Here is a 15,194-nt window from a genome sequence, read left to right on the forward strand (position 1 = left end):
GATGTGTTCGGAGCAGGATCGTCCAGGGCGAAATCCTGCTTGCTGTGGTCGGAGGTCTTTCTCAAGAGTTGCCGTCAGTCTTGACAAAACAATCTTGCTGAAGACCTTGCTGGTGAGGGAAAGAAGTGTTATGCCCCTCCAATTATTGCAGTCTCCAAGATCTCCTTTCTTGGGTAACTTGAAGATGAGCCCTGTCTTCCATGCAACAGGGACCTGCCCTGATTCCCAAATTTGCCTGAAGATTTCAGTCAGTTTGGGAGCTGTCACATTTATATCTGCTTTCAGATGGGTGCTACCAAACTCTCTTATTTGTCCACGCGTGTCTGTCATTCCTTTGTTTGAAACGTAAAAAGAATCAGTAAGGAGAGAAATCAGTCAGCACGGGGAATCCATACTTACTTCAATCTGAACTTGTTGCCCTAGGAAGGTGACCTGGCGCCCCGTCACGCACGCGCCACCATCCAGTGTAGACACGTGCTGCTCGTCTCGCTCTGACGGCCTTCACGTCTTCCGGTGTCCTCTTCCGCTGTGCGCCACCTTCTGGCTTCGGATGCTCGCAAGAAGCGCACGGCACTCGGGGCAACGATGCAAACTCCGACACACAAGTCACACACAGACTTAAGGTCCTTGGGATTCGCGGAAATCTACTTGCAGTCCTCCCTCAAGGCGGCCACGTCAGCACCGGAGGCAAGACTTTGCCTGTCGTCGCAGTCGCATCCTGGTTCTTCCGTTCTGCCAGTCCACCAATCCAACACCCTCCACACCTCTCACCCCACGAACTGAAAGCTAGGACAGGGAATTTCTCAGGCACCGAAGTGAGTTCCTTTAAGAGCTACATCAGCCGACACACACCCGTCACTTCTGCTTCCACCGAGCGTCCGTAGCCCTCAGCACCGCCACTACAACCGCCTGTCAGCTGCTGCCGCCACCACGACGACTGCGCAGCAGACGATGGCTGCTGTTATGTAAGTGTCTTTTGCCGTGCTGCCAACACAACCCTGCCGCAAGCCACACCAGGCTAGTACATTGATCAGCTGAGTGTGTGTGTGTGCATGTGTGTGTGTGCGCGTGTATGCGAGGGCTGAATTGCAAAAAAGGAAAGATCGAGAAAAGTGGTGGGAAAAAAATAATGGTTGGTCAGCTGATACCGCAAAAACGGATGTCTGGCTCAAAGTAATGGTTCGAACATCCAATTGGCCACTCCTAACCCTAACCCACACACATACCGATCTGAACCGCCATTCTATTGTCGTCGTCATCGTTCTTCCTCCCATCCTCCTGCATCCCTCTACCCCCAATCCCCCCTCTCTCTCTGCCCCTCCGCTCCCCACTCGTATTGCCTTAACAGTGGAATGAAAAGCGCACAGATCAATGGGGAGCTCGCTCACCCATGCGCATGCGAAACACACAGTCTGTTCGATATCTCCTAAGCAAAGGCTGCAGACGGGAGAGCGCCAGAGTGGGGGAATGGGGGGGCTAAGGGGGGATGTGATCAGGAGGTGTGGGGAGGAGCCTCGCTTCCGCGCCGGCGATCACCGAGCGGTGGTCCTCGCACCACTTAGCAGCTCAGACTCAAGAAGCTTAACCACCCCAATCTACCCTTCTTGCTTCCCTCCGTAGCTCTGCTCCCCCATCATCTTCCCTTTCCCTGTCCGTCTCACCCTTCCCCTCGCCTCCTCCAACACACCTTTCCTTAACCTAGAAAGAACAATTAACAAGATGACTCGTCACACCTCTGACTGGGAACGGAAACGTCCTCCTTAAAGTCTAGCCGAAGTAAACGATGGAGTTCAAAGTTCCTGACAGGTCAACGGGACACGGCGCTAGCACACCTTGACCCCAGTGTTGCATTGTGGTTGTTTGTGAGGTGTCAGGGGGGTGAACTTAAATTCTAATTTCTGACATCCCTCAAGACCGCATCTCATCTTTACGAGGCGGTTGCCATAGCATCCAGTCAATTTCCTCACATCGGATGAGAAAACACAGGTGAAAACTGCGATGATGTCTCTGTGGACAAAACTTCTTTGTTCAGAAGGACCCAGCCTTAGCATCTTGTCAATAAAGCCCATTACTCCAAGACACCTGTACACTGGGGCCAGCCTTTAGGGCTCATTGCCCAGGCCCACGACCGCAGAGTCCAGGTACCCTTGCAGATACCCTTGCACAGTCCCTTGCTAGAAATTAGTGATTCTGGTTATCTGTCGGCTTTGGCCTCGAGACACCGCCGTGGTGAATGTTCAGGCGGCCGATGCCAAAGGTCGGTGTTCATGAATTTTTCTTGTCTGACAGGCGACCCAAACCCACGATCTGTATGCGTCCTGTCAGTCCTACTCCCCCAACCTCTAAATTACAGTCGCTATGCATCAACATATATGCATCGTGTATCTTCCCCCACTTCCCTTGACTACAGACACTGTAATCCAATGTGAACATGCTGAACAGACGGACTCCGGACCAGAGCAACTTCGCCCAGCTTTCTGAAGAAAAGGAGTGGGAAGGTAAAAATCATCTGATGACAGCATAAAGTGATCTATAGGACAAAACTCAAATGCCACCCGTCAGCTCCAAAACAGGAAACAAAAATATATTTTATCAGCCAATGTCAATCAATCAGACATTCTGAATATTTATAACACTCACTCTTAAAAATTCACGCCTGATGCCATTTTTTCCTTGCCTTTCCTGCTTCCAGTATCAATAAATATTGCAAAGAAAAGGGATTTGTCTTCTCAAACATGTTTCGTGTGTTTTCTATGTTTACAATGCAAACGTAGCGCAGCTGCGGAGTTTGATACCGAGGCTGCCCAGCAGACGATGCCAGCTATTTCAGGCGCGAAGCTGCCCACTGGGGAGCTGCATACGGGCTCATAAGCTTCCAGTTTGTGGCAGGCGGCCCACATCGCCCTCCAGACAGAAAGCCGACCTGCCCCACAGCGCGCTGGTCCCCAGAGATCGAGAGACAAAGCATTTACCCCAAAACGGACACCACAATGTGCTTGGGACTCGGTCTCCTGGCGAGGGTGCTAACTGCTAAATTCGACCAACTGGGCCATCACCAGCCGTGGAATGCCCACGGCCATGAAAAATTCATTGCTGACGTCAGGACCAGAAATCCAGGCAGGCTGCTGTGTGATAGCTGAAGGCCAGCAGATTACAGAAGGCAACACCAACAAACGAATGAAGAGGGTCAGGGGTTCTGTGGATCGGAGTGTGGAACTGTAGTAGGGAAACCGTGCACTGGACGGTCTGGCGACAAGGTTCCTCCCATCATCAGTGTCTACCTTACAAACCTATGGCTAGCCCCAAACCAACAAACCTCTGGCCATTACAGAACACGACTGGTCAACCTCAAACCAACAATCCATTGCGCCATCATCAAACCAACAAACCTCTTGCTGGCATCGAACCGACAAACCTCTAATGACACGCGTCGCAAGCCCACATGGACACCACAGACCGCCCCCCTTGGGGGAGAGAGAGATTATGTGAGTGTGGCTCAGCCAGCGCCCCAATGACCAGCAAAGCGGAGGTAATCAACCAGTGTCTGTTGTCTCTCCATACGAGATGCACGAACACTCCATCACTTGCTCCAGGGTCAAACCTGCCACAGACAGCTGACAGCTGAAGCCAGGGATGAGCATTCTCAAGCTCATATAATGTCATGGGCTTTGTTTTGCTTTGCTGATCCAGTGCTCGGCAGCAGGAGGAAATAGGGAGGATGACTGTGCGGTAGCAGGTGCTAGCATTTCCCCTCTACAATCCTCCCCATGAATTACATAAATAAATGCATATGAAAGTCCTGCCTACAGCTTGTATTGCCACAAAGGATGCAGTCACTAGCAATGTCGTCCTAACAAAGCAAACATTATAACGGTGCAGCAGTTCAATCGGCGAGTCTGTCACAACATGCGATCATCCCCCGTAATGGAAAATAATCTAATCACGAAACCGATTTGAGAAAGCATCATTCCCCTCCCCCGCAGATACACGCCTTACAATTTAAAATCCAGGCAGCAGTGCGCAAAATAAATTGTAAGCTTCGTAAAAAAATCTATCATTTAAAACAATGTACACTAACACAATGTATCGCTCCACCCTTCTGGTCCCTCCTCCCAGCAAAAAGTCTATTGAGTCAATGTCTGTCAATCATGACCGCGGGTCACCCAGTCCCATCTCTACTCCGGCAATGAGTGCACCCACACACGCACACACCACCACACCCACCTCTACCTAAAGTGAGCAGCGTGCATGGCTGTAAATAAATCAAAAAGGCTGCTATTATGATCATCGTCCATTTTTGTCGTGTTTTTTCTTCTTCTGGTGCTGGTGATGGTGGTGGTGGAGGTGGTAAACGACATCTTCCCATACCGCCCTGTCCTCCAGGCACCACAGACGGTCAGACACAGCGCCGACCTGCACAACCACAGCTACGACTACACCACCAACGCCGGTGACGGTAACAGGTCTTGACCCGGCAGACAGTGAGCACTACTCATATAAACAGTACGGCGCCATCATGCAGTGCACAATCATGTCCTCAGCCGGAAACTAAGGTAGAGATGGTGGTTTTTAACCACTTATTTCCCAGCATGACAACAGCTCGAGGCACAGATTCAACTCAAGGCTCGTCAAGGCACTGACCTCACAGCCTCTTGTACAACAGTGTAAGGAAGCCCCGTATATGTCAGTGGTCGGCAGTGAGGTGTTCACAGACCGCACATCCTGTCGGGGATCAGATCTTCCTGTACGAGCAGCGCCTGTCTCCTTTCCTTCAGGACTTAGGATGGTTTAGAGTTGGATGACTTACCTTCCCCAACCTTAAAGAGACTCGTTCAATACTTAGGTCAACTGGAGTGAAGTATTCCACAACAAAGTACTCTGACCACTGGGCTACTCGCTGCCCCTTCCTCTCGTAATATTCTGGAAATAAACGAAACAGGAGCTCGAGAAAGCGCAGCTTGCAAGAACTACCTCTTCTGTGCAGACCCTCTCCCTCAGTTCCTGTCTTCACCGTGTTTGTCATCACTAACCCTGTCAATGTGTTTACTGGTCAACGGAACCCGTGTCATCAGTGATGACAAGAAAACCCAGCAAACAATGTCCAAGTTCCTGTTTAGGCGCTAAAAGTTGCTGGCTCAGGGTAAAACATCAATGCCCTCCACCTCTTCCCCATAGAACATGCCACGGGTGGCGGTCATTTCGCCGCGAGATCATATCGCGGTATCGCGGTGGAGCGATGGTCTGGTGGCGAAATGACCGTTGACCGCTGTGATCTCGCATCACACAGATAATTACAAGTAGTTTCCACATGGAAACGACAGTCCTTCCATCAGCATAGGTATTCTACGGCAAGGCACACCCCTATCACCATTATACTTATTTTGTAACGTGCTATTTTTAACATTTACATGCTTCATTTTCCATAGACTGTTAATATTTTTATTTACATCTGAGAATGGCGTAGATGATCAACTGTCCGTACCTATACTGATGGGATGATTGTCCTTTTTTTATCCAGCTAACTAAAAAACATTCAATTGTTCAATCAATATTTTATGTCCGCCTATTACATCGAGCCTGGGGCCATGGTTCGCCAAGTGCAGGGAACTGGGAACCGTACTGCAATTATCTGTGTGTAGCGAGCTACAACGCTACGTAGCGAGCTGCCCACGTGACTACTGCCCCACAATCCGTTAAGCTACAGACCGTTAATTGCGATGCGGACCTAATGAAGTCGTTGTTAGCTCGGTCTGCCGTGACACACCGTCCACAAATCAAGGATGACCCACGACTGAGTTCGTGCAACTTTCCACTAGACCCTCCCCATGGTCAGGCCAGTCACGGAAAGTGGCTTAGTAATTGCTCCTCCGGCCCGGGGGGTGGACAGGTGGCGCCTCCAGATGCCAAACCAGGTAAAGAAGCGGTGATTGTGGGATGCATTGCAGACTGTGGTGTCCATAGAGAGTGTGCCTGGGGTGCACACAAGCGGGTAGATTACAATAAATATGAATTTTGTTTTATACACTGGATGTGTACAAGGTATCGAGAAACACAGTGGCTAATCGGTTAAATTTAACAAACTAAAATTATTAGCATTAGGATGTAAGCAAAACGCTTCCAAAGAACGTATTCCTGTCAAAAAAATGTTTTTATACATTACTAACAAAACATCCTAAACAAATTCCTGTGATATATGGGAGGCTAAGCTGGTAAAAGATGCTGAATGGTACTGCATTTTGTAACGAAATCGCATTAATCAAAGATATGAAAATTAAAAAGGTTATAAGTTACATTAACTCACAGGATGAGAGGTACAAAAATGGATATTGATAAACAAAGATATAGAACAAGAATGAGTTCTGCTACCTTTGTTGATTCGAGAAGATAATTTTGATTTGTGTTGGAGGGGATGTATGACTATCAAAGATTATGGAAAGATCTCAAACATATATATATATACACTAAAGATAAATTTGTGACAGATCGAGTGAATTTTTCTGAACATCTTGTGCTTTTTTGATCCACAAACAACTTCGACAAATTTATTCCTTGCTAAGCAAGGACCTACTCTTGTAAATTGAAAAAGTCAGCTTACCTATCCATTTAGTCAAATCTTGAAAAACAGAAATAAAATTGAAAATCCAATGCAATACCCAATGGTAAAATTTGAATAGCAATGGTTTCCTTATCAGCATCTGACAGACTTTTTCCCAGCTATGCCAATGGATGTTCATAGCCCTGACTGTATGTTTCTTTCTCTTTCATTTTAGTTTACAGCCATTATGTCCTGTAAACTCCAGTGGAGTATCTTAATTATTAAAACGATAACGAAGAAAAGATAGGTATGGAGGTACACTGGTCAGGAAGGAAGCGGCGAGTAAAGCAAATGAATGAGAAAGGGCGGGAGGAAGACGCTGGAGGAGACTGGCAGGTGGTGATTCCCTGAGGACGAGTGTGCTTCTTGTCTGGTGGACGAGGCTGGAGTGCGGCTACTTGCAACCCTAGAGGTTGACAACAGCTTTCATGTTTACGACCCTGCTGCCACAACAGCCATGAAAGCGCACTTGCAGAGCCCACTAGTGTCTCGGGTTATGATGAAGAAAGAGGAGAGAAAGAGGACAGCGAACATCTCTGAATGTCAAAAGTAATGACGACGACGACCGTGTTGATTCCGATGCTAATGCCAGTGTGGATGGATTTCATTTTCTGGAGTTTTCTATGCTTCCTCTTTCTCTCCATCACCACAACCAACAGCAACAAGAATTTAAAAAGCCTCCCTGAGGATGCTACTGCCAGACACTGCTCAAGTTCATGACGAGCTGGGCCACGCCCCCGAGACCCGCGTGACTGCCCCCCGCCATCATCTGGCGACATGTCGGTCACCACAGTCTGGCATCCGTCTTCTCCCTGACTACCAGACTCAGCTTACTTTGAATAGGCGCCATCTTCCACAGCCAATTTCAACTCTACAAGTTGGCTGTCTATGTGTGGGACGAAGTGCACTGGGATAAGAGAAAAGAGTGTGCTCCCGCCAAGGGAGGAGGACCATCCATTACTGAATGTATCAGCGGCCCAGCCAGGATGACTTCAGTTTCCGGTTTAGGATGCTCAGAGGAGGTCGGTCGCAGCAGAGACTCTTGAAAGTATAAAATGTATGGTAGTCCATGGCATACCGGAGATTGTCTTCTTGTTCCTGTCCACCTGGCGACAGCGACTGCCTTCCGTTGGGACCACCTGACCTCCACATTGACCTTAATCATACCGGCACCGGGTTGGTCGGGGTCTGAAAGCGGCGATCTGTCAAGTTGTCGGTTAGACTTGCAGGCCGCACGAGCGGAGGAGAGGAGGAGGTGGAAAGCAGGTCGAGTGAGGTCGAGACAGGGCAGATGCCCAAGAATCGACCGCACATCCGTCTTGTCCTGCAGTCTTCTTTCTGACCTTTGTCATCTGCTTTTCTTCGCACTCAGTAGTCCCTCCCACAATGAGGGAAAGGTCTCTATGCTGCGGTCTCCACCCACCTTTCCTCTCCTCCTTCCTCCTACGAGGCCTGCTCATCTATTTATTATTCACCGAAGTCACAATTGTAAGCGCCTTCGTTCGTCCCAACTAATCGGTCTCTATACCTCTTCGCCTCACAACCTTGGACATTCGAACCCTTCCTAGCCAAGGCTTCCATTAGAACTTCTCGCCCCCTTCTTTGTTTTACTTTATGCAAAGGAGGCTAACCCGAATTCCTTGTTTCCCCCTCCACCGAATGCCTGACATCTCGGAATCGATTCGTTGGGGAGGGGGGTTCAATTTCCCGTTTTCTAGATGAACGGTTAGACAAGGACCAAAGAAATCATACTTGCAGTTTGACAGGTAACCCGTCAACAGCTTTTTTGTTCTGATATCTAAGCAGCCCTGAAGAATTGTTACCGCGGTGACTGTTCATCTCCTCTCTCTCTCAATTGTAAGTTCATTTTGCCATCAACATACAGACCTACGTTTATAAACTGTTGTCACTGTTGCCACCGTAATTTTTATAAGAATATAATTTTATGTCAAAAAATGTGTCAAAAGCTCTCTTTCTCTCACTCACTCTCATGTCGCAAATAAATGAATAAATTCAAGAGCGGGTGGCTTATCACTGACTTGTGACACCCAGCGACAACTGCAAGCGATTGCCTCCATATCTGCTGGCCTGCACAGAGTTAATCACCGCCATGACTGACGGTCGCCCATCGACCTCCTCACGCGCTCCCCGTCACGCGCAATGAATATTCCAGCCGTGCTTAACTCTTCCGCAGCTTCTTTTTTTTCTTTTTTGTCCTCATGCATGCATGAATGTCTCCGTCCCTTCCTCCACCGACCACCGCGACCACCCCAAACCTCCGCAAGGCGGCGCTCCGATCAAGAGCGTTCTTGAAAAGCGCGTTTTCTCTCGCCGACGTAGAAATCGATGATCGTTCCAGAAGTGCTCAAAGAAAACGAACAAAAAAAGGGGAAAAATGAAAAAGGAAAGACAACGAACGCTGAAAACAGCGCTGGCTTCGCCAATAATGTCGATGCACGAGCATGCACGGCTGACACTGGAGTGCGTGCAGCGTGGACCGAGTCTTGATGGTGATGCTGAGACCAACCTGCTGCTGTAGCAAGTCATCGCCGAGAGCAAGGTGCTGGAGATGGAAAGTTTACACTTGCGCCCCGCTTTTATTCTAGAGGGTATTCCTGTGTTTCTGGTACCAAAACTCTCAAGTTATGCAAACTGAAACGTGTCATACAATGTTGGTATCATGTTGGCCACGGAGTTGGTAAAGCCAAGCCTGAGAGCAAAATTATTTTTAAACGAAAGGATTTCAAGCATTAGAAATTATGAAATCCCAAACTCTTCTGTTAAATATTATGTAGCATTCTTGAGCTAATAAGCCTGTGTTTGCTGAAGGCATCATTTCCCCGGGACCTCACAAAAGTAGGACTGACGATTGGGAAACACCTCATTAGCCTCAGGCTTGAAGCTCTTGGAGTGGTCACAGCCTCATGTGACATCAGTGTTTAGAATTCGGATAAGCCCATGTGTGTTTTTCTAAAACTTAAAAAGTGACATTCACACTGACATTTGTAATAAACTGAGTTTGATATGTTCCTCTCAGCTGCTGTTTCGTTAGTTCTTCAAGAAACCCTACTTGTTCCTAACCAAACTGTTTCACGAGAAAATAATATAAAAACTGACCAAAGCTTGGACTTATATGAAAAGCATTAAATTATGGTTACAATTGACAAAGATGCATATAGGTCATATCCTAAGCAAGCTTATCAAATATTATTTAATCTATTATTTAAACATTAGGTCAAAGAAATTGGGTAACAAAAGTGCAAACAGCTTTAGAATATAGTGATTTTAATCAGATATGGTTTAACTAAGGATTGGAGGACCATAAAATGTTTCTTTCTACTTTCAAACTCAGAGTGATAGATGTCAGCCAGCAAAGGTGGGTTGTGAACATGGGGCACAGCCTCATAAATAGATTCTCTTTCCAGAGTTGTATTTTGATTACGTGAAAATAAAAGACATCAGGGAAGTTTATATGTTTCAGTCTATGAGTGAATGATACTACCATGCACAAAAGCCGTTTTATACTGGTTAAGGCAGAGTACTACAAAATCTCCTTTCTGCATAAATCTTGCAGAGGACAAAGTTCACTTCTCCAATATGCAGATGCAGGGAAACCAAGAAAACTAGTTTGGTTTATTTACAACTGTTTTAAGATAAGAAGGGCGACAACCAAAATCATATGAACTATAATCACTACCTTCTGTCCATCTATGCTAATGTTGATAAGTATGTTTAATATGTTTTGTATTATGTTGCCGGAGCGTGAACAGTGAATATATGTATGTAGGATGGGAATGAGAGAGGTATGGATGGGTAGGTCATTAGATGAGTATGTGTGAGTGTGGAGCTGGTTATTTTCAGTTCATCCTGTAAAAGGATATTGACTGGAAGAGTCTTAAGTCATTAAAATGTTTGAGTTTGAGTTTTTCTCCCCCGCCCACTCACCTCTCCAACATAACCCACCCTCTCCCCTACCCCTTTCTGCTGACATTTATTTTGTTTAATATGTCTCACAGCATTTCTACAAAATACCATATTCCCACAGTATATTTTTCTCTAGTTACTAAATACATGGCTTTTCTAACACAAACAGCTGATTAAAAAAGAATGTTTTAAGACAAAAATAATAACTTTTGACAGCACTTTCAACAAAATCTAAGACCAGAAGATGCTGTGTAACATCACAAATCACAGAGTGTTATATCAGTGCCAAGACAGCAAAAGGAGAACTGACAGTGACTCACATATGGTGGTTAAGCTCAATGTCAAATAAAATGTAGAGGTGGGTGAAGCGCACTGGTGAGAGGCTGGCAGACAGTGAACTAGGTGATCACAGGGTATGGACCCAACAAATGCTACTGTTCTTACACTGTACTAAACAACATCAATAGGTCCCAAAGTCTGCTACCTGTGTAGTCAGAGCACCTGTCCACTGCAGGTCTGAAATAAATGCAATGAATATCAAGCTCTTCACGGGAAATGCGATCAACTTTGTCAGTGTGCATAGAATGGGGCAACAGAGGATTATTCGGTTATCCTGACAGATGGACAGCACTGCCAATCTTGTAAGACTGAAACTGCTGCAGCTATGTTCACTAACTATTGGCCCCATTTTGATGCTTCTTACTGACGTGTCCATATGCACAAACACACCCCAGTGTGTACGACTGCGCCTGCATCTGCCTCCAATATACTTAAACATGCCCAGTACATATATTACCCTTACTGCCCCTCCACCCCTATCCAAATAAAATAAGAACAATTCGTGCATCAAGTTTCAAAGATGTGGCCTGTGTATGATTTAATTATTGTTATATCTGGTGGAATACTAATTCGATTTCTTAGTGGGTGTGTGGACGCGTGGAAATATGCATATGTATGATGTCTAAATATGCAGTGCCGTGCAAGTGTGTGCATTTATTTGTGTGAGATCCATTTGAATACCTGCGCTCAATGTGCAATATTTGTGCAGCACAAACATGCTGTAAACGAAGGAACAGAGGCCTGTCTCCCTCAGCGTGATCATTCAACCTACATGTCTGTGTTCTTCGTTTTATATATATTTTTTTAAAAATGTACATACTCCAATACTTCCAGCTCACAACAAAGAACAGAGTATGTCAGCAGCTGAAGCAACGTTTCATTAAGATTGGTTAGTACAAGCGATTCTCCCTTAGCTTACTGACTGATCAAAATAACAAAATTAGACATCTTTCTTCACCAATGCTCATATGCCCAGGTTACTGTACCCTTTATCCCTCTGCTGCACATATAACTCTGCATCTGTCCCTGGCATACTTGAACATGTACAGTGCATGTATGCACAAACATTACCTTTCCCTCATAAAGATAAAACAAAATTGAGAACAAATTGTACATCAAGAAGTTTTAAAGAACTTGGTCATTTTACATTAACATTGAGGCTTGTGATGCTTTATGTATTTTTTTTACCCTTGATTTCTTTCTTATTTTTTGAACAAATATGTGGCTGCTATGTTCTTCAATGTCTATACAGCAAGAAACATACAACTTACTGTTTTCGTGCCTGATTCTCAGAGAAGCTCGCACAAGGTCCGTTGCCCTAATTTGCTTAGACTTGCCTGTCTTGTCTTTCCCCATCCACTCTCCAGTTAACCACCGTATCTGGCTGGAAATTGTAACGTTCAAACACATCAAGCGAAATGTACATCACCCAAAGGTAAAAGTAGATGAGGGAAAAAATGAATTTACTGCCTTATTTGTTGACAAATATGTATGCAATACTTTATTGTCAAAGCCTCACGTGTCTAAATTAAGCGTATTTACAGCATAAATCATCTTTAGTCAACTAAAAAAAAATCTCCTAAATCTCCTAAGACTATTCCACGGTTAATCACTTTCTTCCTATTAAAAAAAAAGGGGGATCACAAGAGTGGTGTAAGGGAGATCAACTTGGCCAGACATTTGATCATGAGATTTTCTCCCCAAATAAATGAAATATTTAAAATAACCTTTAATGAATGCTATTCTGTATAAACATAGCCCTCGTGTGCCAACATTTTCTCTCCTACCATCATAGTTTAGCTCAACGCTGCATGTTTTCTTTTTTCTTTGATGTAAGCTTCTTTCAGTTGGGCAGAATCTTTTTTTTTTCTAAAATCAAAATTAGCTGCCACATTACTTACTTTTCTCTGAAACACAAAATACACATCCAGCCATGGGATATGAGATTTTCCCTGCAGTTCTTGCACACTCGAAAGTGACAGCCTGGACAAATGTCCCCAGTGTTCACAAAAATCCCGAAAATCATGTGACACCGCGCACACATTTTGCTCAAGTCATCTCCTGTGCGAAGAGCACTCTTCATGCGGATATCATGTAGTTCTGCTTTCAGTTGTCTGTATAATATAAACAAAAGAACAAACAAAAAATGAATTTTTTTGGCAATATTATGCAAAATACAATATAACACAACTAAAACATTTTGGGATTTTGTGTACTTCACAATAGTAGGGAAGAAGTTATTGAAGAGAAAGCCAATATGGCTCCTCTAAATTCTTAACCAGGAACAAACCACACATGAAAGTGTAACTGTCAACTCTCCATGCAGGAGAGAGAGCAATGTGCATACAAATATTAATAATCACACACAGATATGAAGCATAGAGATTTTGTAGTCTATTGGCTGCACAGGGTGTGCACTGCATCACTTCCTTCTGAGGTAACTGTGTTTTTCCCTTACTTTATGCGGGTCTCCAGGCGACGACAAACTTCATCATCACGACGAATAACGTTGAGGATGATGGTCCGTTCCTCATTGGTCAGCCCCTCCAGGTCCAGCAAGCCAACCTCCATGCTGAATGAGAATGTTATCTCACACAGATGCTAGAAAGCTACCTTTGCTGACAACCTGTAATTCATTAAATAACTCATGTCATGTCTCAGAAAAATTATATGTCATCTATGAGAGGATAATGCAAGACCTATCTATTCATTTCTGGCCTTCTTATAAAACAACCCATTCAGAAATGAACTAAGGAATCTCTAATTATAAACAGGTGCAATTTTTTTTAATCTTGCAAATCATATGTAATGGATAGAAATCATATTCATGCAAGTACAAACAAAGTCCAGTACTCACCTCACACTATCAGTTTCAGGGAACCTTTGAAATTTGTGTCACCCTTAAACACCACAGAATAACTGCACAAGTACTAAGGCTGCCTGTTTCTCGACTTGCAGGTGCACAGCAATGTCAGTATTTGATCTTGTCACTCTAACAAGGGCTGGCTGTTGGCACATCCATGAAACACAGTGACTGCAATCATGGTGTCACAACAACCCCATCTTGCTGAGCTGAAACACAGAGGTCAGGCAAAAACTCTTTGAGGCAGGAAAGAGCTTTCAAAACCTAGGTGCCCAATGAAAAGACAATAGTCAGATGCCAAACAGCCAGACTAAGAACATAATATTAAAAAAAATTGGTGCCAAAAACACTAGGAAATAAATGTCAGGATGATATACTAACAACTTCTATCAAATACTTTATGTGAACCAAAAAAACATGTCAGGTACTTTACTAACCCAACTAAAAAGTTTTCAACGGTCTACACACGTCTTACCCTCTTAGTCCCCTGTCTGCATGCACCCTCAGAGGCGTTCTGCTACCCAATTATATACATAAGCCTATCTGCCCAAAGATATTTGTGAAGGTGAGAAAAACTGCGTGGAACATGCATGCCTGTGTAAGTAAATATAAATCTCTTGATCAAGGGGGCACTGCAGTTCTAAGCCCAGCTATTCTGCTCGAGTGATGCAACGAACACTTAATTTACACCGGACACCACAACACACAGAACGTGACTGAAGCACAATTCACACCGCCCACCACAGTAAGTGATCGCCATGCAAACCCAGTGTGAACTTCGCCATGCCTAGATCCCATCACAAAACCTAGTGACATGACATGCACACGATCTAGTTACAAACGTCTCACAACCGGGTATGTGCCCATCACTGTCCCCACAAAAACTGTTCCCCCCACTACTACCTCAACACCCACACCCTCACCCAGACCACATCCTGCACTGCGTGTGACTGTGGCCCCGGCTCTACAGGTGCACCCGGAGGCTACCTACTGTTGATGGATGAAATCAATGAAGTGGTTGCATTGCTGCACACTCACGCGTCCACGCTTACAAACGCTCGGGTGCGTCTCTAAATCGTTACTATAGCCCTCGCTTCTCTGTTACTGAAGATAAATGATACGTCACCAGACCAAAGTACGATCTTGAGGCGAGTTTACAAACTTCATCCGTCCACATCACAGAACCGTTGGACTCCTACAAGTGGAGTGGCGGTTGGAATGTGCGTCTGTGGCGGCCTCGACTTGCACACGACTCACGACCACGTCATCTCTCCTCTCTACCACGCACTACTTACCACGCTATACAATACTTTTTCAATCCCTCCCTCACCTCCAGCTTCGCACCTATCGTGTAAACATGAAAGTAAACATCCTCTTTCGTTTTGAGCTTGGCTGCAAAATATGAGAGAATAAGCGACACTGTTCACAGTGCGCAGGCCCTATATTCGAGTTGCATTGTGTTGTCTATGTGTA

At 45.2% G+C, this 15,194-nt stretch overlaps 1 protein-coding gene across 9 annotated transcripts in view; it reads right to left on the minus strand.

Moving 5' to 3' along the window:
- The window catches only part of LOC112566429 (synaptotagmin-like protein 4), a 61,438-nt gene that overhangs the window by 36,272 nt on the left and 9,972 nt on the right, over positions 1-15,194 (minus strand). For 3 of the 9 annotated variants that reach the window (XM_025242617.1, XM_025242632.1, XM_025242611.1), the window contains exons 1-5: positions 14,848-15,000; positions 13,716-13,930; positions 13,317-13,484; positions 12,760-12,972; positions 12,130-12,242 (exon numbers count right to left, since the gene is read on the minus strand). In XM_025242617.1, coding sequence (XP_025098402.1) covers positions 12,130-12,242; positions 12,760-12,972; positions 13,317-13,429 — 439 coding nt within the window. In that variant the 5' untranslated portion in view covers positions 13,430-13,484; positions 13,716-13,930; positions 14,848-15,000. The other 6 variants (XM_025242612.1, XM_025242614.1, XR_003099586.1 and 3 more) reach the window with 5 other exon arrangements.

Source organism: Pomacea canaliculata, linkage group LG6, assembly GCF_003073045.1.
Source record: "Pomacea canaliculata isolate SZHN2017 linkage group LG6, ASM307304v1, whole genome shotgun sequence".
NCBI classification, from domain to species: Eukaryota; Metazoa; Mollusca; class Gastropoda; order Architaenioglossa; family Ampullariidae; genus Pomacea; species Pomacea canaliculata.